Below are 22,593 nucleotides of genomic sequence, written 5' to 3'. Positions count from 1 at the left end.
ACACATATGGTCACCTTATCTTTGATAAAGGAGTCAAGAATATACAATGGAGAAGAGAGAGCCTCTTCAATAAGTGGTGCTGGGAAGACTGGACAGCTACATGTAAAAGAATGAAATTAGAACACTCCCTAACACTGTATACAAAAATAAACTCAAAATGGATTAAAGACCTAAATGTAAGGCTAGACAGTATAAAACTCTTAGAGGAAAACATAGGCAAAACACTCTATGACATGAATCATAGCAAGATCCTTTTTCACTCACCTCCTAGAGAAATGGAAATAAAAACAAAAATAAACAAATGGGTCCTAATGAAACTTCAAAGCTTTTGCACAGCAAAGGAAACCATAAACAAGGCAAAAAGACAACCCTCAGAATGGCAGAAAATATTTGCAAACGAAGCAACTGACAAAGGATTAATCTCCAAAACATACAAGCAGCTCATGCAGCTCAATATCAAAAGAACGAACAACCCAATCCAAAAATGGGCAGAAGACCTAAATAGACATTTCTCCAAAGAAGATATACAGATTGCCAACAAACACATGAAAGGATGTTCAACATCACTAATCGTTAGAGAAATGCAAATGAAAACTACAGTGAGGTATGACATCACACTGGTCAGAATGGCTGTCATCAAAAAATCTACAAACAGTAAATGCTGGAGAGGGTGTGGAGAAAAGGGAACCCTCTTGCACTGTTGGTGGGAATGTAAATTGATACAGTCACTATGGAGGTTACTTAAAATACTAAAAATAGAACTACCGTATGACACAGCAATCCCACTACTGGGCATATACCCTGAGAAAACCATCATTCAAAAAGAGACATGTACCACAGTGTTCATTGCAGCAGTATTTACAATAGCCAGGACATGGAAGCAGCCTAAGTGTCCGTCGACAGATGAATGGATAAAGAAGATGTGATACATATATACAATGGAATATTACTCAGCCATAAAATGAAACAAAATTGAGTTATTTGTAGTGAGGTGGATGGACCTAGAATCTGTCACACAGAGTGAAGTAAGTCAGAAAGAGAAAAACAAATACCGTATGCTAACACATATATATGGAATCTTAAAAAAAAAAAAAAAGATTCTGAAGAACCTAGTGGCAGGACAGGAATAAAGACGCAGATGTAGAGAATGGACTTGAGGACACGGGGAGGGGGAAGGGTAAGGTTGGACGAAGTGAGAGTGTGGCATTGACATATATACACTACCAAATGTAAAATAGATAGCTAGTGGGAAGCAGCCGCATAGCACAGGGAGATCAGCTGGGTGCTTTGTGACCACTTAGAGGGGTGGGATAGGGAGGGTGGGAGGGAGATGGAAGAGGGAGGGGATATGGGGATATATGTATTCGTATAGCTGATTCACTTTGTTATACAGCAGCAACTAAGACAACAATGTTAAGCAATTATACTCTAATAAAGATGTTAAAAAAAAAAAAAGAAAAGGTATTTGTTTGGAAACCAAACCTGAGATTATAATTTAAACATTGCTATCAAAATTCAGGAAGCACAGAATTGGTGCATTTTTTTGACAGAGAAACATTCTACTTTTTATGGTACTGAAATTTGCCAAGGCTAAGTGGTCTTTGGAATCAAATTTAAATAGTTTTCCTGTCACAGTGAATTTTAAACACTGGTGGAGTTCCTGACGGACATAAAGGACAATTCAGGTTTCTTCTCTTTCTTTGACTCCTTTTCTACATGTTCTAATTGTCTAATCTTTTTAGATTAAAACCTATTCCTGCCTAGTATGCAAATTTATTTTATTAAGAATTAAGTTGATAAGTCCATTTCCTGATAAACAGATGGAAGTTACTGTGTCTTATCTGAATGTATAATACATAGTCCCTCATACCGTATCTTGAGTGTTGCCCCCCTGCCCTGACATTAAGCAATTCCTAAGCAGGTGCAATTGAGCCAGAGCTTTAGGCCACCAGTGAGTGTCAATCCTCTGCCCCAGTGGTTCTCCACATATGGTCCCTGAAGTGCAGTCCCAGACCAGCAGTGTCAGCGTCACGTGGGAGCTTGTTAGAAGTGCAGATTCTGGGGTTGTACCACAGATTGGTTGAATTCAACTCCTGGGATGGGACCAGGCAGTGTGTGTTTTAAAATGCCATCCAGATGATCTGGTATGTGAGAACCACTGCATCTGGACACACTGAGAAGGGGTTTGGAGAGGCTGCTTTCAACTGTGAGTGTGATGTCTATAGCCCATTACTTCATTGTGATTTTATAAATATTTTAATTGACACTTTCTCATTTTTCAGGGTTATAAGAATTTTTGAAAGTACTGATTAAGTGATACAAACTTATAAAGATCTGTAGAAATAAGTAAACAGTGCTCTGAAATAACATAAAACTTGACTTCCTTAGGAAATTTATGAGTAGTATTTATTCACTCTGCACTAAGATCAATGAACTATGCTAAAATGGAAAGTAGTAAGTGGCACAAAAAGCATTTGAGATAATTTAAAATGACGTTTTAACATCTTAAGCCTGTGAATCCTGAATCTGTAACCTCTTTGGTCCAGAACATGGACCCAGTTCAAGTGGAAACAAACTGTTTTCATGTTGGCTTTTTTAGAGCATTACTAATCGTTAAGGAATTAGTCAGTTTATAAACTGTCCTATTCCCAAATGTATTTCTAGTGCATTTGTTGCTTCCATGGGCCTCCGTTGTTGTTTATTTTCTCTCCATCCTCATAAAGTTGGTCTCATGAAAAGCACTGCAGCAGCCCTCCTCTGGGGAGGTGTGGCATATTATGCATGAGGTTGTCTTTGAGCAGTAAGGTCTAAGAAGGTCCTGAAGTAAGCAGTGCACCATCAGAGCTCCCGGCTAACCTGTGGGTCTCCAAGCTGTGAGAGGCTTTAGAGCCAGGAGTGAGATTTTATCACATGAACTTTTAAAGAGTGAAGCCAAATATTTTCTTATGAAACCAAAGTAGACTAATTATCAGTATGTGTGAAATCATGTCCACTGATCAAGGTAAGTAGTTTCATTTTCTGGTGTATCTTTCTCGTTTTTGTTTTGTTTTTTTCGCCCAGTTTCTGGGGGTCAATTTATAACAGCATGCTGAGGGACATGAAAGTTGCAGAGTTTGGTTTTAAGTTAAGAATAAGGTTCACATTTTTCAACTTTAATGTTAAAATATGTACTGTATTCATGGTTTCTGCCTCTTCCAGGAGGCTGTTTCTGGGTTTAGCGAAATACAAATTTAATAGTTCTGTTTCTCTGACTCATTCTTACTAACATAAGAAGTTTGAAAAGTTAGTCACTGACGGGAGAATACAGACAAAGAAAGCAAAAGTTTTTTCTTCCATTTCTGGTGTGAACAAAGCTAAGAAATGTTTACCACGAATCCTTTTCTGGTACTACTGCATGGAATACTGTTCTGTTCAAGCAAACACACACACACATCCCCACCATCCCAGTCTTCTTGTTTCAGCAAAGTTCAGAAGAGTGAATATTACTTGTTTTTCAATATAAGGTAACATCGTAGAGACAGGCATGGATTTTTTGTTGTTGTTGTTAGTGGTATTAAGACACCGTTTTTTTCCTCCAGTATTCTAGAGAGTGTATTAATGAGAAGTTGATTCTTTCAAGGAGGCATGAAACACTGTGTGGTAGAAATGTAATCATGTGACAGGAAATTTCTGCTAAAAATATTTTTTTAAACTGAAATGGGTTCATTTTGTGATGCTATTTTCCCATTGTTTGTGCATGGATATTAACCTTCCTGAGGAATGTCTACCCTGCTGTCTACACTGTTAATTAAATAAAATGAACTGAACCTTAGAACAGGCAAGTCTTCATAGTTACCAAGATTCTCTTCCTTGTGGTGTCACAGTTTCCTTCTTTTCGCCTGGGGGGCAGCAGAGGGGGAGACGGAGGGGGAGACGGGAGTTGCACTGAGCTTGGAAGCCCAGGGGCGGGGCCAGTCACAGTACTGCATCTGGGAAGCTGAGGCTCCCTTCCGCAGCTAGACAGCCTTAACTGGCTCTGTTCCCAGGTTCCAGTAGTTGCTAGAGATTGAGTAGCCCAGCCCATGTCTGCCTTGGCTCCCTCCATTATCCAGGAAGAAGCCTCAGTTCCTTTGCAGCAGTTCTAAGTTCAAGGTTTGTGTGATCTCCCCAAGGTTTGTGTGTTGTGTGGTTTACCATCACACTCTAAATATGAAACTTTTTAAAAAAGCTGCAAAAGGGATGAACTCACTCTCCGTTAGTGAGTTCTCTCTTTCCCTAGAACAACTTCTGTCCCTTCTCATTCCACCTTTAAATAGTTAGGGATGATTGGAGAGAAGTAGTATTCCTTCCTGAAAGGCAGCCTCAAATGGAGAGAGAAGTGCTACTCGAATTTTCTGCTCTAATGGACAACTCCCTATAGTGAGTGGCCACTACAATAATGTAGGCTTTAGAAGTTCCTTTTACGGTTTTTAAACTGAAAAGACAGTAATGTAGCACTTCCTGCCCACACTACTGGGTTTTTTTTTTGCTATTAAGTTGTCCAAGAAAATTTGTAAATATGTGCATTTAGTGTACATGTTATTTGTAAACATTTTATCTTTTTTTATGACTTGAAGAAACTTTCCTTTTTAAAACTTATGCTTGTAGGCAAACTCACATGAAAATTGAAGAGAAAAATGGAATGTGAGGAATGACTCAATGGGAAGTATTCTTCAGTCTTTGCAGGGATGATAACATGGTCTTCATTTGATATTCATCCAAACTATAGGTAAATTAAATTGTAATTCAAGATTAAGATTTAAACTTGAACAGTTTTCCTTAGACACTGGAATATACCATTCATTCAAAAAATAAAAAGGCCTTTTCCTAGGTGCTTATAGGCTTATCCTACCACCTTTCTGATCTACCCTCTGGTAGCCATCTTTACTCTCTGTGCTATTTCTTATATAAAAAATAGGAAGCTAATTTTTATTGGTCTGAAATATATTTTTAAAGGTCTTCACCCTCATTTAAATATGTTCTCAAACTTATTCCCTCCCACAGTCCCTGTTAAGCCCTGTTTAGATCAGATTCTTCTAAGGGTTTTTCCTCTGCTAATTGACCCAGGGTCTGTAGTTGGTCGGTCATATATTGAAGCAGACCAAAGGAAAGTGCCTCTGAGAAGAAAAATAATGTTAGTCATGGAAGCTGGTCATTCTACATGATGGTTATATTAAAACTTGGCCTGGAGAAAACCTCTCTTTCTCCTCTTAAAAAAACCGCTAAGCCACTGTAGCCTGGTCGTCTCCATGTCATAATATAGCACCTGTTATTTCTTATGCTCGGACCAAAAACCTTAGTCTTCCTGAATCTTTTTTCTCTTACCAGTCTGTCAATCCAATCTGTCAATCAGTCCTGCTTTGAAAGATATCAAACTGACCATGTCTTAATGCCTCCATTGCTACTACCCTGGTTCAGTTCACACTCAACTTTTCCTTGGATTATTCCGGTACCTTCCTATCCACCTTTGACCTCTTGAAGTTTGTTCTCCACCCAGCAGCCTGAGTGCTCCTTTAAAAATGGAAAACAGAAATTGTCTCTCCTCTGTTCAGAACCTTTCAGTGGATTCCCATCTCTCTCAGAGGAAAAACCTGTGTCCTCTCAGTGACGTGCAAGGCCCTGCCTGTCCTGATGCCAGCCTCTACCCTGTTAACTCTCTGACCTCAGTGTGCTCCCTGCTCATTCTGATCTGTCCATGAAGTCTGAGAGGCCAAGTTGATCCCAATTATAAAGAACTGAGACAAAGTTTTGGGAGTGGGCTGGGCATGGGTAATGAAAATGCAGCCTGTGGAGGGCTCCATAATTGGTTTTGTATTATGGGGTTCTGTTGAGAGAGGAAGTAGATGGGAGACGTTTCGGAGTGGGAGACAAGAAATTTGGGGAATAGTTTGCATGGAGAAAATTGTGGCAAGATGAAGAGAAAATATTTAAGATATTTTGTTCTGGTCTAAGGGTATACTCCCTCCCTTTTTTTTCTTTCTTTTTCCCTCCTGTGTTTAAGACATTTAACTCTTTGAAACTCTCCTGTTATGAGGATGATAGGAAAAGAAAGGATGCAGAATAAAATGTAACAATCTAGAAATGTTTCCTCTTTAACGGTTTTTGTAAAACTTGATTTGAAAGGGTAGGAAAACAGTAAAAGCAGTGACTGCATGACAGATGTCATAGTATAGGTACAAAATGCATGTTTGGAGAACAGAAAAAGAGGAGCAACTGACTGTTTATTTGACTCAAGGAAATTTCCTCAAAAAGGTGACATTGGAACTAGATTAATGTGTTTAAAGATACCTTATTGAGCTAAGGGAACCAACATATGCAAAAACATACAGGCATGAAAAGAGTATAATGTGTTATAGGAACCGCGAAGATCAGAATGTAGCTAGAGCATTAGGGGTGCATGGCTGTGAGAAGAAAGATACGAAGCATTTACAGGCTTATGTCTGATGGTAAAGGGTCCTGTATGGAAATTAGAGTTTTTCCTACGGATCTTGCAGTCCCATTAAAGGATTTTAAGCAAGGGAGTAATAAGATTGGTTTCATCATTCAGTGAATAAAACAAACTTTTTCTTTGTAGGAGCAGTCATGTTAGACATAACTAAACATGAGTTATGTAATGCAGTTTTAAAATTCAGAATTAGAAAAATGGTTATATTTGATAAATTGGATTATTTTTCTTCCTAATTTCCTTCCTCTGTCAGCCAAATATATATATAGGAAACAAACGATAAGCTAGATCAGTATTTGCTTTTTAAGTTTTGCATGACTTGAAACAATCCTCTACACTGTTAGAAGCTAAACACAAATGCTATTGTGCTCCTGGTCTAGAAGTGTAGCCAGGGGAAAAATAGGAGGCCTGCTGGTCTGATTACACAGCAACGAGTAAGGAAAGCAAATATCTATGTAAGCTGTTAAATATTAAATTTTAGTAAAATGAGATTTATATTAATGTTCATCTTAAAAGAGTATCAAAATAAAAAGGAGAGTTGGGATAGATTAGAGATTGTCACCAAGCCCTTTTTCTAAAACCACCTACCTTGTCAGATTTTTAAAAAACTGCCAATAATCAAGGTCTGATCTACCTGTGACCTGTGCCTAAGCAATGATACTAGAGCAGTAAAAATTTCTCTAATTTATGAGGAAGTTACGTAACTTTCTCACGGTCACAAAGTAAATAATCATGTCAAAATTTTGACCTTTCAACCTCTAGTTTTCCTAATCCACCCTGTTTTCTCCTGGTTGGGGGGCGAGGGGGGGAATGCACTTCCCAGATAAACATAGCCTTCCTTCCCAGGCCTGGCTGATCCCGGCCTTGGACTACAGTGATAGGATTGGTGCATTTGAAATAGCAGTTCAGGTTGAAGGACTGGCTGACCCTAAGGAGATTTTCCTACTTGGTAGAGTTCATTTTATCCATTACTACCATGAAGCCAAATTTAGGTTTGAAAAATGAATGAACAGTGTCAATAACTGCAAAACAAAGTGGGCTGAGAAGCAGAAGTCAGCCAGTAATTTTAAGTAGGCAACGTGAAGTAGGCAGAAGCTCATAGAACTTAAGTTTATAGAGAGCGTTAAGCTAGAATGTTTTGGCCACTGGGAACCAGGTTTAGAGAAATCAAGTTCAGAAAAATAAACCAGTAAAGCAGATACAAAATTAATGAAAATCGAGCTAGGTCAGGAAGGATTTGCTTATGAAAAGGGTGTATTTTTCCCTTTGTGAAGAGAAATAGTAGTCCATTCTTGGTTGCTGTGATTGACATTATGAAAAACAATTCTATTTGGTTTTAACAACATCCTTGTCAAACCTTATGAAACATTTTGGCCAGTTTGATTTTCTTCTTCTCTCTGGACCTGCAGATAAATTTACTGTGAATAAATGGAAAATAGTTTGGCAGTGGGTAAAAGGAAGAGGAAAAGCCAAGATTCTGGTTAATTTATAAACCAGACATCTTAAATAAATGAGTTGGCTCTAGCTGTTAGGAGAAAAACTATCTTTTGCCCTTCAAGTTCATTTCTTACATCTGTTTTTATTTCTTTCAGAGTTTATGAAGTCAATAAAATTTTTAATTTTATTGTTTTCAGAAGTCTCTTCTTTCAAAGCAAAGCTTGACCATATTCTCCATTGGCCAGAAATAATCTCTCTTTTGAATTCTCAAGGTTCCTAATTAGTAGCTTTTCATATAAACCAGGGGATGTCTATTTTTTTTTCAGTAGTAGATTGTAAAATCAGATAACCTTTATCAACCAGATGTTGAAGAGGGCCTCACGCTCAGCATATAATTATTGGCTATGACTTAAACAGGAGTCAATTGATGCTGCGAGCCTAAATCATTTCTATCAAAATTTCAGAGTCTTCATGGGATCCCCATTTTATGATATAAATTTGGTGGAACTTTAGTTTAACAACTTAAAATTATGAAATCTATTTTATATAGCTTCCACTGAAAATACTAATTTGATCCAAGCCTGTTACCAGGATACCAGGAATGGTGGTTCTCAATCTCAACTGCACACTGGAATCACCTGGGAAGCTTTAAAACACACTGGTACCTGGGTCCCACTCCCTAGAGACAGTGATTTCATTGGCTTGGGTTTCAGCCCAGGTATTATAGTTTTCTTTTTTAAAGCTCCACAGGTGATTCATGGTTGAGCAGCACTGACCAAGAAGCATGACCTGTTGGCTTATTTGTGCACGTGCAATAGATAGCTGGGGAAGATAATTCTTGTGAAAAATGTTTGGAAGGCAAAAGAATGACTAGGATGCTAGGCATGTGGGATTTAGACCAATAGCAAACTAAAGATTATACCCTATAACACTGTTAATTTACCAAATACATCCCAGAGTCATCTGTAACCCCAGATGTGCTAGATCAATTGTGCTATGATGCTGCCAGTGAGTTCCCTGAAACCTAGAAGGTTTTCCTTGCCCAAGGTCACATTGCTAGCTGGGGACAGAACCAAGATTGATTCTGGGAAATTAAAGTACAAATGTATTATAACATAGTGCTATAATAATAGTGTGATAACATTGTATCATTTATAGTACTAATCCATGGTTTGTTGCCTTGATTATTTAGGTCAGGGTCTGCAAACCTTTTCTGTAAAGGGCCAGATGATAAATATTTTAGGCTTTGTGGGCCATATGATTTCTGTTGTAACTACTTAACTGCCAACCTAGCGAAAAACATCATACACAGTATGTACAAGAACGAATGTGGTTGTATTCCAATAAAACTTCATTAACAAAAATAAGTGGTGGACCAGATTTGGCCTGTGAACTGTGGATTGTAGATCTCTGAGGGACTCACAGGCTGTAGTTTGCAGTTCCCTGATTGAAGGGCATTTTAATCTTCCTACTTGAAAGCAGGTTGAAGATCTTACTGATCCTATACAGTGCCTGGCACTGATTCTGTTAACTGATTCTTGCAAGGTGCTAAATATTTTTCTTCATTTCCTTCAATTTAATTGAAGTATAGTTGAAGTACAATATTATATAAGTTATAGGTGTACAATATAGTGATTCACAGTTTTTAAAGATTATACTCCATTTATAGTTATAAGATATTGGCTATATTCCCCATATTGTACAATATAGCAAGGTGCTAAATAAATGCTTATTGAATTAATGCATACATGCAATTCTTAACTTTTTTCTTTTATCTCCAGCCTACCCTTATAACCAGTCTTCGGGTAGGAGAAAAGTTGGCACATATTCCAGCTATGAAGAAGAAATGCACTTTAGTTCTTTGAGGTCTGTGGCAGGTTGTAATTGCTGGGTTTAGTAGAATTTTTGAAAGGAATAGAGACCTGATTCCCTGAGGACATTTATTATTCTAATTTCTTAGAGTAGATTCTAAGACTTTATTTAAAAACTCAAAATATTTCTTAAACTTGTTTTTGTGACAACTAGGGGGTCATTAACAATTTAAAGAATATGTTTAGTTTCTCAAAACAATTCAACTCATTTGGATTTAAGATCACTATAGTGTATGTGGTGAGTGGAGTCTTTGGCCAAGCAGAGCAAATACTGATGAGTCCTCACAGCCCCAGAAATACTGGAAATACAGCCCCAGATCATGAGCTCATTTCCAGTGCAAAATACAAACAAGCCTGACAACAGGGCCATCAGTTGTAGTGAAAAGAGCACTGACCTTGGAATCAAAAACCTGGTGTGACTCTTGGATTTACCAACCTTACTTTCTTCAACTATAATATGCAGATATCTGTCCTACGTACCTTTTATGGATGCTGAAGGTGAAACATGGTATGACATGTGAAAGTGCCTCATGGGGTCTTTCTGACCTCTCCTTGAAGAGGTCCGGGTCAGGTCTAGCAGAAGCGACAGCCGTGTAGCCAAGAGCTAACTAGGACTAGACTAGCATGGAGTGAACCTAAGGGACTCTGCCCATTGGTTTCCAGAGGGAATGTCTAAGAGTCTGTAATGGAGAGACTTATCCTAGAGCAAAGAGATCAGAAATTGGAAGAACTGAAGAGCAAGTGAGGAGGGGGTTCAAAGCTGGGAAGAGGCGAGGAAATCTGGGATGCTGTTTAGTGACTCCAGATAAGAGTCCCATTCTTATCTCACACTTCTTTTTTAATCTCGTATGATTTTTTTTAAATGTCTTGGATATTTGGAAGCTCCTGGCTGCATAGTATTTGCTGAAATACAGGCACAGAGTCATGGCAGATAGCTATACTATAACAGAGATGTAATCACTTTGTTACCTGCCGAGTGAAAGCCAAAGGATTATGAGCTAGGGTCCCAGCCCCGAAGGTACTTACAAACTATATGTAGATATGACATCTAACACCAGCCTAGTCACTTAACACCACCTCAGTTGACTCATCTTTATAATGGACATTAAAACTACCTTACTTTATCCTATCGTAGGATTCTTGAGAGGAACAAATGAAATAATGCATATAAAGTACTTCACGTACCTCATACTTGGCTCAGAATAAACAATATCGTTCGATTTTATTACTACCATTATTACTACTAGTAGTAAGAACAGTACTAGCATTTGCAAGCATATTGGTTGTATATTGTGTATGTTTTAAAGCACTATGAAATCCCAAGTTATGATGGTTAATTTTTTTGTGACGTTCAGGATAGATATTTGTGTGTGTGTGTTACTGAAGGACATCTTAGCATCAGTGCATCCCTGTCTGAAGCTATGCATTGCACTGCATTTATACAAACTCCTCTTGATGTCTCGAAAACAAATCAGTTAAGAAAAAGCTATTTTGAAAAATTGTTTTTTTCGGAGCACAGTCTCTCCTAGTACCCTGTTGTATGTGGGTTATAAGTCTTCAGGAAGAAGTCAAGCTTCTTATGAAATGAAGTGTTTTGCCTGATCTTGGGGTTTAAACCCACAGGGAGGTCACAGAACAAAGGAACAGTTGTATCTGCTTGCCACTCTCCAAATTAAAGGCCAGTGATGTCTTTTTTTTTTTTTTTTAAATAAATTTATTTATTTATTTATTTTTGACTGAGTTGGGTCTTTGTTGCTGCCCGTGGGCTTTCTCTAGTTGCGGCGAGTGGGGGCCACTCTTCGTTGTGGTGCACCAACCTTTCATTGCGGTGGCCTCTCCTGTTGCGGAGCACAGGCTCTAGGCACGCAGGCTTCAGTATTTCAGTACGCGGGCTCAGTAGTTGTGGAGCGCGGGCTCCAGAGCGCAGGCTCAGTAGTTTTGGCGCACGGGCCTAGCTGCTCCGCGGCATGTGGGATCCTCCTGGACCAGGGCTTGAACCCGTGTCCCCTGCATTGGCAGGCGGACTCCCAACCCATGAGCCACCAGGGAAGCCCCAGTGATGTGCTTTTATATTCAGAGGTCTTATGATACTTGTCTCAATGAAATAAAACTGCCTGCATTATTCTACATATTACTGTTCTCTGCATTGTTAATTATTATAATACTTTACATCCTGTTTTATAACCACTTTAAAAAAAAAAAGTCCCTTTGGAGATTTTTTTGTGTTTACTAAGTTATATGCGTTTGTCTGCTAGGCTGTGGGATTATGCATGTGAGAGGAAGAGGGAGGTGGAGAGGATGGAGAGGAAGTAGACTGGCAGGATTACAGAATGTAATTTCATCTGATTTTTTAAGCTGAGGGCTACTTCAGTTTTAGACTCCATGTGCAGGACTCAAGCATCCTGAGTCTGCCCCTAATGCTGCTTTTGTGGTCAGCACGTTGTGGGATTGGGCAGCATTGAAGCTGGGGACAGCAGGGTCATGTCTAAAAAGCCAAGGCTGGGTTGGAGTTTCAGTTCATAATTTGAGAGTCACAGTCATGAGGGCAGCCAAGATGATTATCAGGAAGTCAGGAGCAGTAGAGATGGGAAAGTATGGGAAGTAGCCCAAGCAACAGTTGTTAGAACGGGAGGAGTCCCTGGGGCAACTTGTCCCAAAATGTGTTCCAAGCTCCATGGGATGTTAACTTGTAATAAATGATGGAAAGGTTTCATGGATGTATACTGGGTTCAAAGTTAAATAGGTTTTTGTTTTTGTTTTTTACTGTAGTGCTCTTCATTGGTCTCTAGTATGCCCACTGGCATCATGAGTCTACAAGATAAAACTGTCAAATTTGGCAGGTCACAAATATTTCATATAGAATCATGGTTGGTTGGTTGCTTGTGGTGGGGTGGTAGAGGGGGGAATTGAGAAATCCTGTTCACAGAACACACTTTGGGGAAAGTTGTCCTAGCACATGTGACACCTGCTGTGAAGACTGCTGTGACTTTTCACCTGGGCTCTTTAATGGACTGCTCTGAGCCCTGTGGAGTCCTGAAGGAACCCACAAACACACAGAAACCTGTCCGGGCTCTCAATAAGTGCCTTTTCCCTCCCTCCAGGGAAACTGATATTTGTTACTGTTATTAATAAAATTAAGGTAATCAGTCCTTCTTATAGAAGGAAAGACAAGTGATTTAACCCATAATTACTGAGACCAAAAACAACAACAAAATGGGTCAGAGTCTCTTACAGCTGGCCCTGCATGGGGCAAATAGGCCTTTTCCCCCCTCCCTTAATAGTCAATGAAATGATATTTTAAAGAAAATATCAAAGGGAATATATCCAAAAACTTTAACAGTGAGATTGGAAAATGAGGCAGGTGGAGCGTTAAGACTGGCCAAACCTAATGAACATCAGGGCAGACTGTTCATCGTGAACAGTCTCACAGGCTCCTAAAATAGCTCACACAAAACTCAAAACTCTATTCTTCTTGCATTCTTTTTTTTTTTTTTTTTTTTTTTTTTTTTGGCTGCGTTGGGTTTTCGTTGCTGCGCGGGCTTAGTTGCTCCGAGGCATGTGGGATCTTCCCAGACCAGGGCTTGAACCCGTGTCCCCCGCATTGGCAGGTGGATTCGTAACCACTGTGCCATCAGGGAAGCCCCATCTTCTTGCATTCTCAAAGTGAAAGGCACTGTTTCCCTGTCACGTTAGTCAGGAGCCTAAGTAGTGTTATCCTTTCCTCCTCTTTGTCCCTCCCTTCTTAAGCCAGTCCCTTACTGATTCTTTCCTCAGTAAGCCTCAGATCCATTCCTGTCCTCGTCACCCTCTGCCATTGCTGATAGGGTGAATGGTGCAGTTGCTTCCTCGTTGCAGTTAGCAAGGGGTTGGGGGCAGGGGGACTGACACCTATGGAATTGTGCATATCTCTTTAGGAATTACCTGAGGGTAAGAATTATGTCTTATTTGTCCTGCTGTCCCCAGTAATTAGCAGAGTATCTGGCACTTTTAATTAGGGAGTTATCACTCAGTACATGTAAAGAGGGACAAAAAGAAAAAAAGAATAGAATAAAGTAGACACTTGATAGGTTTTCTTACTCATTTTGCAGTTGATCATTGGATAGTCTCAGGGCTTACAAAAACGGTTTGTACTTTGGAAGCATAAAGATGAGAGCTATTAAATACTGAGTTTAAGTGGTCATAAGCACTTAAATGTGCTTTTCAGAAAATGATTCATTGTTTAAAAACCAGCAATTGTGCCTCATATCAAATGAAGAAATGTCAAATGGAGGAAAAATGAAAAAAGTTATGGAATCCAGGACACATATTTACAATCATGGTAAAGGGTGAAGAATAATTATTAAATTGTTTGGGATTAAAATGATCTGTAGTAAATTCTACTCCCCGTCAAATGTCAGGCATCAGGGAGTTCCCTGGCGGTCCAGTGGTTAGGACCCTGCGCTTTCACTGCTGAGGACTCGGGTTCAATCCCTGGTCGGGAAACTAAGATCCCACAAGCCGTGCAGGGCGGCCAAAAAAAAAAGTCAGACATCACACTGTCATTACTAATACTGTTACCATGTTTAATGTACCAGGCCACATATTTGTAAATAATTCATTATTGTATTAATTTGCAGAAGAGTCATTAATTGGCCGGAATTTATCCAAAATGGCCTATTGGGAATCCCTGATAGTAGCAGAGGCACTGAAGCAAATGGCAGCTGCTAAGAAAGTAGGGGGCTTCCCTGGTGGCGCAGTGGTTGAGAGTCTGCCTGCCAATGCAGGGCACACGGGTTCGAGCCCTGGTCTGGGAAGATCCCACATGCCGCGGAGCAACTAGGCCCGTGAGCCGCAATTACTGAGCCTGTGCGTCTGGAGCCTGTGCTCCGCAACAGGAGAGGCCACGCGACAGTTAGAGGCCCGCGCACCGCGATGAAGAGTGGCCCCCGCTTGCCGCAACTGGAGAAAGCCCACGTACAGAAGCGAAGGCGCAACACAGCCAATAAATAAATAAATAAATAAACCCAAAAGTTTTTTAAAAAAAGAAAGTAAACCAGCATGAGCAAGTGCTGGGTGGTAGTAAATCATAATTTAGGCAGTGGTAAGGGCAAATATAAGCAGATAGGGTGGGCATAGAAGGAGGCAAAAGGTAAGGACCTTAAGAGGCTGGAGGGAGGAGAGAGTAAAGATCTGGTCCCTTGATCCACTACCCTGGCGTTATACAGCATTGCGTATTATACAAGTTGTAACAGTAATAGCAAGTAGTTATATAGCAATTACCGTGTGCCAGCTACTGCTCTAGTACTTTCACTAGAATTAATTAAATCATAATCCTCACAACAACCTTATGAGAGAGGTACTGTTATGAATCCTGTGAATTCTCATTTACAGATCAGGAAATTGAAATAAGTCAATCAGCTATTAAACGGTAAAGCCAGGATTTGAATTTAGGCAAATTAGAGTTATATGACCGACATGCCCTGAAGAATGTTTATATTGCCCTAAGGATATATTTAGTATATACAATTACTAGTACAACTGGCCCAGAAACAGCCAGGTGTTAGCTTCTGGGGATCAAGGAAAGCTGCCTAGGTGTGCATATGCGCAGCATCTGAACTGACTCCCCTCCCCCCACATTTATTTATTCATTCATTCATTCATTCATTCATTCATTCATTCATTTATTTGGCTGCGTTGGGTCTCCGTTGCTGTGTGTGGGCTTTCTCTAGTTGTGGCAAACGGGGGCTACTCTTCATCGCGGTGCATGGGCTTCTTACTGCGGTGGCTCCTCTTGTTGCAGAGCACAGGCTCTAGGCACGCAGGCTTTCAGTAGTTGTGGCTCACGGGCTCTAGAGTGCAGGCTCAGTAGTTGTGGCACGTGTGCTTAGTTGCTCCACGGCATGTGGGATCCTCCTGGACCAGGGATTGAACCCATGTCCCCTGCATTGGCAGGTGGATTCTTAACCACTGCACCACCAGGGAAGTCCCTGAGCTGACTTTTTGATACAGATGATCATATTGGAGAAATCTAACACCAGTTAGCAGGCCCATATGCACATTAATATACTAAGAGATCTTTTATAGTATGTATGTTCATAGATTTCAAAACTTAAAACTGTTACGAACCTTAGGCTCTGGCAAAAAGTGTGACGACTTCAAAACAGCACTTACTTGATTACATGGATGGGCAGCTTCTCAGGGATATTTCTCATTGTCAGTACAGCAGTAATGCAGGTTCTTCTGATAAATCTAGGGCCCAGTTTTTTCCGCTTGGTTATAAAAAAGAAGGAACCAAGAAATGGGTGTTATTATAAATTGGCATCAGTTTATCGGGTAAAGCACAGCAGGCTGTGAACCTCCTCCAACTCAGATGGTGTCAGCTAGAACCGCCCTTTGCAAGCCGGCAGAAGGAACAGCATGTAATGGATTGTGGTTTCTCTTTACTCCCACCTTCCCCTCTGGTCATGGCTGCAGGCATAGAGTAACTTTTTGTGCTTTAAATGGCAAGAACTTTTCTGTAATCTTGACCAACATTCTTAGTTAACTATAGCCAAAAGGGGAACCTCCATTGGTGTTTGGTTGGGGGTGGAAGAGCTGCCACCAGCTCCCTTCCCCACGCAGGGGTATGCAGAGGAAGTTTGGTCTCTACCTAAAATAACACCATGCCAAGGCACAGCAAAACACACTGACCAACCAGGCCCAGCACCAACCCAGAAGGCATCGGGGAATGTGCACTTTCAACACTTTCTGTGCGGGGATTCATGGCATCTAATGAATGGTCACTCTGAAGGTGGGGAGCAGGGATTCAGACCCCTAGAACCCGTGGTTGAATTGTAGTGATAGACACATTCTGCTATACATACATATATTAATACATAACAGATGCTATGGCTGTGGGCCTCATCTGTGAGCTCCTACTCAAAACTGGGATTTTGACAATCTTAGTGAGATGTGTTTCAGTTCATCTAATAGATTTTACCTTTGAAAGGATCAGTCACAATAGCATTCTTTAGTTACAATAGCATTCTTTAGAAATTTTACTATCCTTTTCACTACTTTTGAGTAGAAAAAATTTCAATAAAATTATGGAGCGTGTTTCAGGAAAATAAAATATTTCTAGTTTAAAAACAAATGATTTTGGTGTTTTTAGAGGCTGCATTTATCTTATCTCATTACATATGTTGTTGCATATACCTTAGATACAGTAGTAACAGTTGCCTTTTTACATATTTTATTTGTATCATACAGCAGTGGGACCTTTAAAAATAATGAATATCTACAGTTACCTACCTTCAAGGCTTATTTTGAGTTCATATTACTTTTGAACTTCAAAGACCTGAAGCAATCTGTTTTTCCTGACAGTATAACTCTGTACTATTCTATAATTTTAGGTAGCATCAGATGCTGAGTCTGAAACATTGGCAGCCATAGTGCATTTTACTTGATTTTTTAAAAAATTAATTAATTAATTTATTTATTTATTATTTATTTATGGCTGTGTTGGGTCTTCGTTTCTGTGCGAGGACTTTCTCTAGTTGTGGCAAGCGGGGGCCACTCTTCATCGCGGTGTGCGGGCTTCTCACTATCGCGGCCTCTCTTGTTGCGGAGCACAGACTCCAGACACGCAGGCTCAGTAATTGTGGCTCACGGGCCTAGTTGCTCCGCGGCATGTGGGATCTTCCCAGACCAGGGCTCGAACCCGTGTTCCCTGCATTGGCAGGCAGATTCTCAACCACTGCGCCACCAGGGAAGCCCCATAGTGCATTTTAGTTAGTGACTCTATAAATTTAAATTCTGTTATTATAATCTCTAAATAAAATTACAGATTATAATAAATAAAAATATTTCAGTTGGTTGCTGGGATTTTTGGCTGCTACTTTTTTTTATCAAGACAAACATCTGGATAGTTCTACAATTCCAGATGTTTAGAAATCTGCTGGGTTGTGAGGAAGATTACTTGGGTCGTTTTTTGTTCTTTTTTTTTTTCCCCCTAGATATTTAGAATTTGTGTATAAATAACCTGGAATGTTTAAAAATTTACCTAAGAATGGAAATGTTTGAAATTTTGTATAGATTAAGCTCTCAAACAGCTACATGTCTCCTTTATTGTTGGAATTTAGAAAACACCTCTCATGAAATAGAAAATGAGAATGTAAGCAGATGAAGAGAAACTTTCCTGAAGTATCTAGAATTCATTTCTTCAACAATTATTTACTGAGCATCTACTTATGTGGCAGATGGTGTTCCTGAGATGTTCCCAGGGCTTACATTCTAACCAGGGGAGACAGACAATTAAAAAAATAAATAACGTAGTCTTTTAGACGGCGATAAGGGCTATGGGGTGGTGGTGGTGGGGAACCCTGTGAGTAACAGTAATACTAGATGGAGTGGTCAGGGTAGCCCATGTTGACAAGATGCAATTTGAGCCAAGATGTGAGGAGAAAGCAGTTATCTGGGGGAAGAGCATTCCAGCAGAAAACTAGCTAGACCAAAGGCTGTAAAGCATGCTTGGCCTGTTGGAGGAATAGCGGGGAACCAGTATGACTAGCATGGAGTGAGCAAGGGGGCAGTACTAGGCAATGAAGTCAGTGGCAAGGGGACTAAGATCAGATCATGTAGAGCCTGTCAGCCACTGTAAAGAGGTGAGTTGTTTAACTGTGAGTGAAATGTGGAGCCATGGAAGAATTTTAAGCACAGCAGGGACATGATCTGACTTGGGTTTTAAAAGGGATCTCTGTGACCTGTTTGAAAACACAGAGGACAAGGGTAGGTGCAGGGAGACCAGGTGGAAGGTCTTGCTGTAATCCAGTCAAAGATTTTGGTAATTTAGGCCAGAATAGTAGCTGAGCAGGTGGTAGTGGTAGACGGTAGAGTCAACAGAATTTCCTGATGGATAGGATGTAGAGTCTGAGAGAAAAGGGGAGGACTTGAGGACACTTCCAAGCTTTTTGTCCTAAGCACAGATGAGGTTGCCATTAACTGAGATGGAGAGGATGGTAAAGGCAGTTAGTTTTGAGTGAGAGTTGGGAGACAAGGGAGTCAGATTTGGGTGTGAGTTAGTTCTTAGACATACTAGTAGAGATGCTGAGTAGGCAATTGAATACATTAGTATTTCTTTACTTTTTTTTTTTATTAAGCAAGGGATATGCTTTTTTAATTAAAATTTTTATGTTAAAAATGCATAATATAAAGTTTACCATCTTAACTATTTTAAGCGTACAGTTCATTGGCATTAAGTACAGTCACATTGTTGTGCTACTGTGACAATCATCCATCCACAGAACTCTTTTGATCTTGTAAAACTTAACTTTTGTAGAGCAATAACTTCATTCTCCTATTCCTCCAGTCCCTGGCAACCACTATTCTACTTTCTGTCTCCAATTTTGACTACTCTATGTACCTCATTTGAATGGAATCGTAAGGTATTTGTGTTTTTCAACTGGCTTATTTCACTTAGCACAATGGCCTCAAGGCCATCCATGTTATAGCATGTATCAGAATTTCCTTCCTTTTTAAGGCTGAATAATATTCCATTGTATGTATATGCCATATGTGTGTTTATCCATTCATCCGTCAACAGATACTTGGTTTGCTTCCACATCTTAGCTATTATGAATAATGATGCTATGAACATAGCTGTACACATGTAAAGGATATACTTTTAAAAATAATTTGTAGCACATATACTTGGCGACTTTCATAGATTTTTCTCTTTTTTGTATAAGTAATTAATAAGTACATTTTCATTGTAAAAGATTTAAATGATATTGCTGTATAGACAGCAAAACATAAAAGTTCTCATTCATTCTCTCACCCTACCCCTGTCCGCTTGCCATGTTACCTTACATTCATTTCAGTACAGTTATACACATATGTATGTATCTTATTTCTTTTTTTAAAGTGGAATCATACTGTACATATTTTTCTAGTTTTTTGTCTTTTATTTAATAATATCTTGGAGATCTTCCCAGTCTTATTTTTGTTTTTCTGTTTTTCACAGCTGCATATGTTGCACTGACTGTCCATATGCATATACTTTTATACACACAAGATTGTTTCTGTAGAGTAGATTCCTAGAATTAGATTTTCTAAGTCCAAGGAAATTTCTTAAACTGTCCATCATATTTTCTTCTTAAAATCCTTTGTGGTTTGCTTATTATTTGGCAGGGTGGGGTGGACGTGGGTATGGATTTTATTACTGAGTTCTTGAAGTTTGGGCAACTGAAGTCGTTTTCTGAAATAAATTTCCTTGCTCAGGATTTGTTCCTCATTGACAAATGAGTTTTATAACTTTAATTGCTTTTTTTAAAAGTGCAATTGATCTCTTAATCTAGGCATTTTAAATAGCACATGGGAGATATGACCCATATCCAGAATCTGTGGGACAGATGGGGAGTCTTTGAAGGGATGATAGGAGAAGACTGTTGAAAAATGTCTTATAAATAGAATATTTTCCAGTGGAGAAACTTGTCAGACACCACCTTACTCAGTGACCAAGGTTAACACCACATGATAATCATGTTGATATCATGCAGTGATGTAATGCAGTGAGATGGGTACATCACCTCTGTGATGTTCTTCCCCCAAACCTGTAAACCCAATCTAATCATGAGAAAACATCAGAGAAACCCAGTTTGAGGGACATTCTACAAAATACCTACCAGGACTCTTCAAAACTGCCAAGGTCATGAAAGATGAGCAAAGACTGAGTAACTCTCACAGATTGGAGAGCTAAATGCAACATGATATCTTGGTTTGGATCCTATGACAGAAAAAGAATGTTAGTGAAAAAAATGGTGAAATCTGAATGAAATCTGTGGCCTAGTATTGTACCAATATTAAATTTTTAGTTTTGATAACATACTGTAGTTACATAAGATGCTAACCTAAGAGCCTGGGTACAACTCTTCTGTAAATCTAAGATTATTTCAAAATATTGGTTGGTTTTTTTTTTTTTTTTTTTCTTTTTTAAGTATCTCTTTCCTTCTGGACAATATACACCTAGCAAAATTGTTTCCCTTAGAAAACTACTCTGTGCTCTTAAATCAAGAGATCCTCTTGTCCTGAGGGGTGGAGTCCATGGAGACCTTCTGGGCTAGAGACTTGGTGCAGTTGGGAGAGATGTTATGGTTGGGTGAGGCACTATAGACATGGCCATAAAGATGTGATCTGAGGTCATGGATACCATGACAAGAGATCAGGCCTGAAGAATCAAGAAGTGAACGGACTTCGCTTTGGAGTAAATCCAACCTTAATTTGTGAAAGAGCCATTCAAGAATAAGTTGGCAAAATGTAACAACCCAACACAAAATTTTGCAAATAGGAGACAAAATTACCCTAACCAGTCAGAGAGATTATCTGCCACTCACAAGTACTATGCAAAAGACACATAAATGAAAGTTAAGCCATAGTGGGAACCTCTCCAGTTGGAACAGGGAGGTTTATGCAGTCAAAGATGAGGCTGGATTAACTGAGAATATCTGAGGATACCCTGCAGTTACATCTGTCTAGACAGTTCTTACAGGAGATATGACCCAGCAAGCATAAGACAGAGGAATGCAAAATGGTTAGGACCAGTACCTAAATAGATTACCAATCCTCAAGAAGAGACAGTAAATAGGACCCCTCTCCCTATGCTAACATAATGTAACTGGTTGTATCTGTGCCCAGAGATACCTGTTTAATCACTCATACTGGTTCTTGGTAAATTGGAATCTGAAAGTCTCTATAATATAAAATTTCTTGAATAGGTAGACCATCTGGTTACAATTTTGGTTTCAAGTCCCTGTTATGCAACTGGTACCCAAATAAGGACTGTCTACAAATGTGAATAGGCTGAGTCAGTCATAAACAAGCAAAAAGAAGTATGCCTCTGTGTTGCTAATATCCAGGATGTTAGAAGATGATTTAATGAAATGGTGCTGCCTAATTTTAGTCAAACTTCCTTTACCATTATGTGTTTGACCTAGACCATGGTCAGCAAACTTTTCCTGTAAGGACCAGGTAGTATATAATAGTAAAGATTTTGGGCTTTGCGTGGTCTCTGTTGCATATTTGTCTTTGCTTTTTTTTTTTTTAACAACCTTTTAAGAATGTGTTTTCTGTGTCTTTCACCATATTTTCATACCTTGTGATAATGGCTGAAGTTTGGAGATGGGTTTTAAATAATGATCTGAAATGAAGTTTCTGGCTGTGGATTTATTATCACTGGCAAAAGATTTGTAATCATGACTTTAATGGATTCAAAAGAAAATAGATGTGTACTTGATCTCCTACTGCAGGCATTTTATCACATTCATCTGAGATGTTCTCTAATAAATATGATCTTGTAAACCCATCAGATCCTGCAAGCTTGCTATCCAGAAATTAAGTGCCTAGTTTTCAATTTAAAATTATTATTTATTCAAGACATGTTTTGTTTCTAAATAGGTTAATTATTAAAGTAGTTTCATCTTTTAATATGTAACAGTGGTGATCTATTTTTTAAAGATTCAATTTAATTCGTTTTCTCATTTACCCCTTAGCTGCCCCCTTTTATAGTTTTGTTGCTATAAATCATCTCTAAAGCTGCATTCTTGCTTTCACAGTGTCTCATTTTACTGTCAAGTTACAGTTTCTGCCTCTGATTTGTAGTTGGGCTGTGGCTTTTCACTGTTTCTGCCCCAAGGCCATCCTTCACTAGACCCCAGCAGGTGGCCTTTCAGATACTAAGCCATTCTTGGGATCATTGTGGAACAAACATCCTAATGCCCCTAAAAGGCTAAGTGGTTGGATGGTACACTGTGGATTTTAGGAATATGCTTTGCCTATTTCATGTGGTTTTTCTGAGAAGGTAGATAGGAT

The 22,593-nt window shown here is 39.3% G+C and overlaps 1 protein-coding gene across 11 annotated transcripts in view; it reads left to right on the top strand.

The window, feature by feature from the left end:
• The window catches only part of FGD4 (FYVE, RhoGEF and PH domain containing 4), a 219,791-nt gene that overhangs the window by 114,454 nt on the left and 82,744 nt on the right, over positions 1-22,593 (top strand). The window contains exon 1 of one of the 11 annotated variants that reach the window (XM_082419700.1): positions 2,824-3,001. The exons of the other annotated variants lie outside the window; for them this stretch is intronic. Coding sequence (XP_082275826.1) covers positions 2,974-3,001 — 28 coding nt within the window. The 5' untranslated portion in view covers positions 2,824-2,973. Of the gene's footprint in view, positions 1-2,823; positions 3,002-22,593 lie in introns of those variants that run through there. 11 annotated transcript variants of the gene reach the window in all.

The sequence above is a fragment of the Balaenoptera physalus genome (assembly GCF_965194825.1).
Source record: "Balaenoptera physalus genome assembly, chromosome: 13".
NCBI lineage: Eukaryota > Metazoa > Chordata > Mammalia > Artiodactyla > Balaenopteridae > Balaenoptera > Balaenoptera physalus.
The sequence above is the reverse complement of the archived record's forward strand: the minus strand, read 5'-3'. Positions and strand labels throughout refer to the sequence as shown.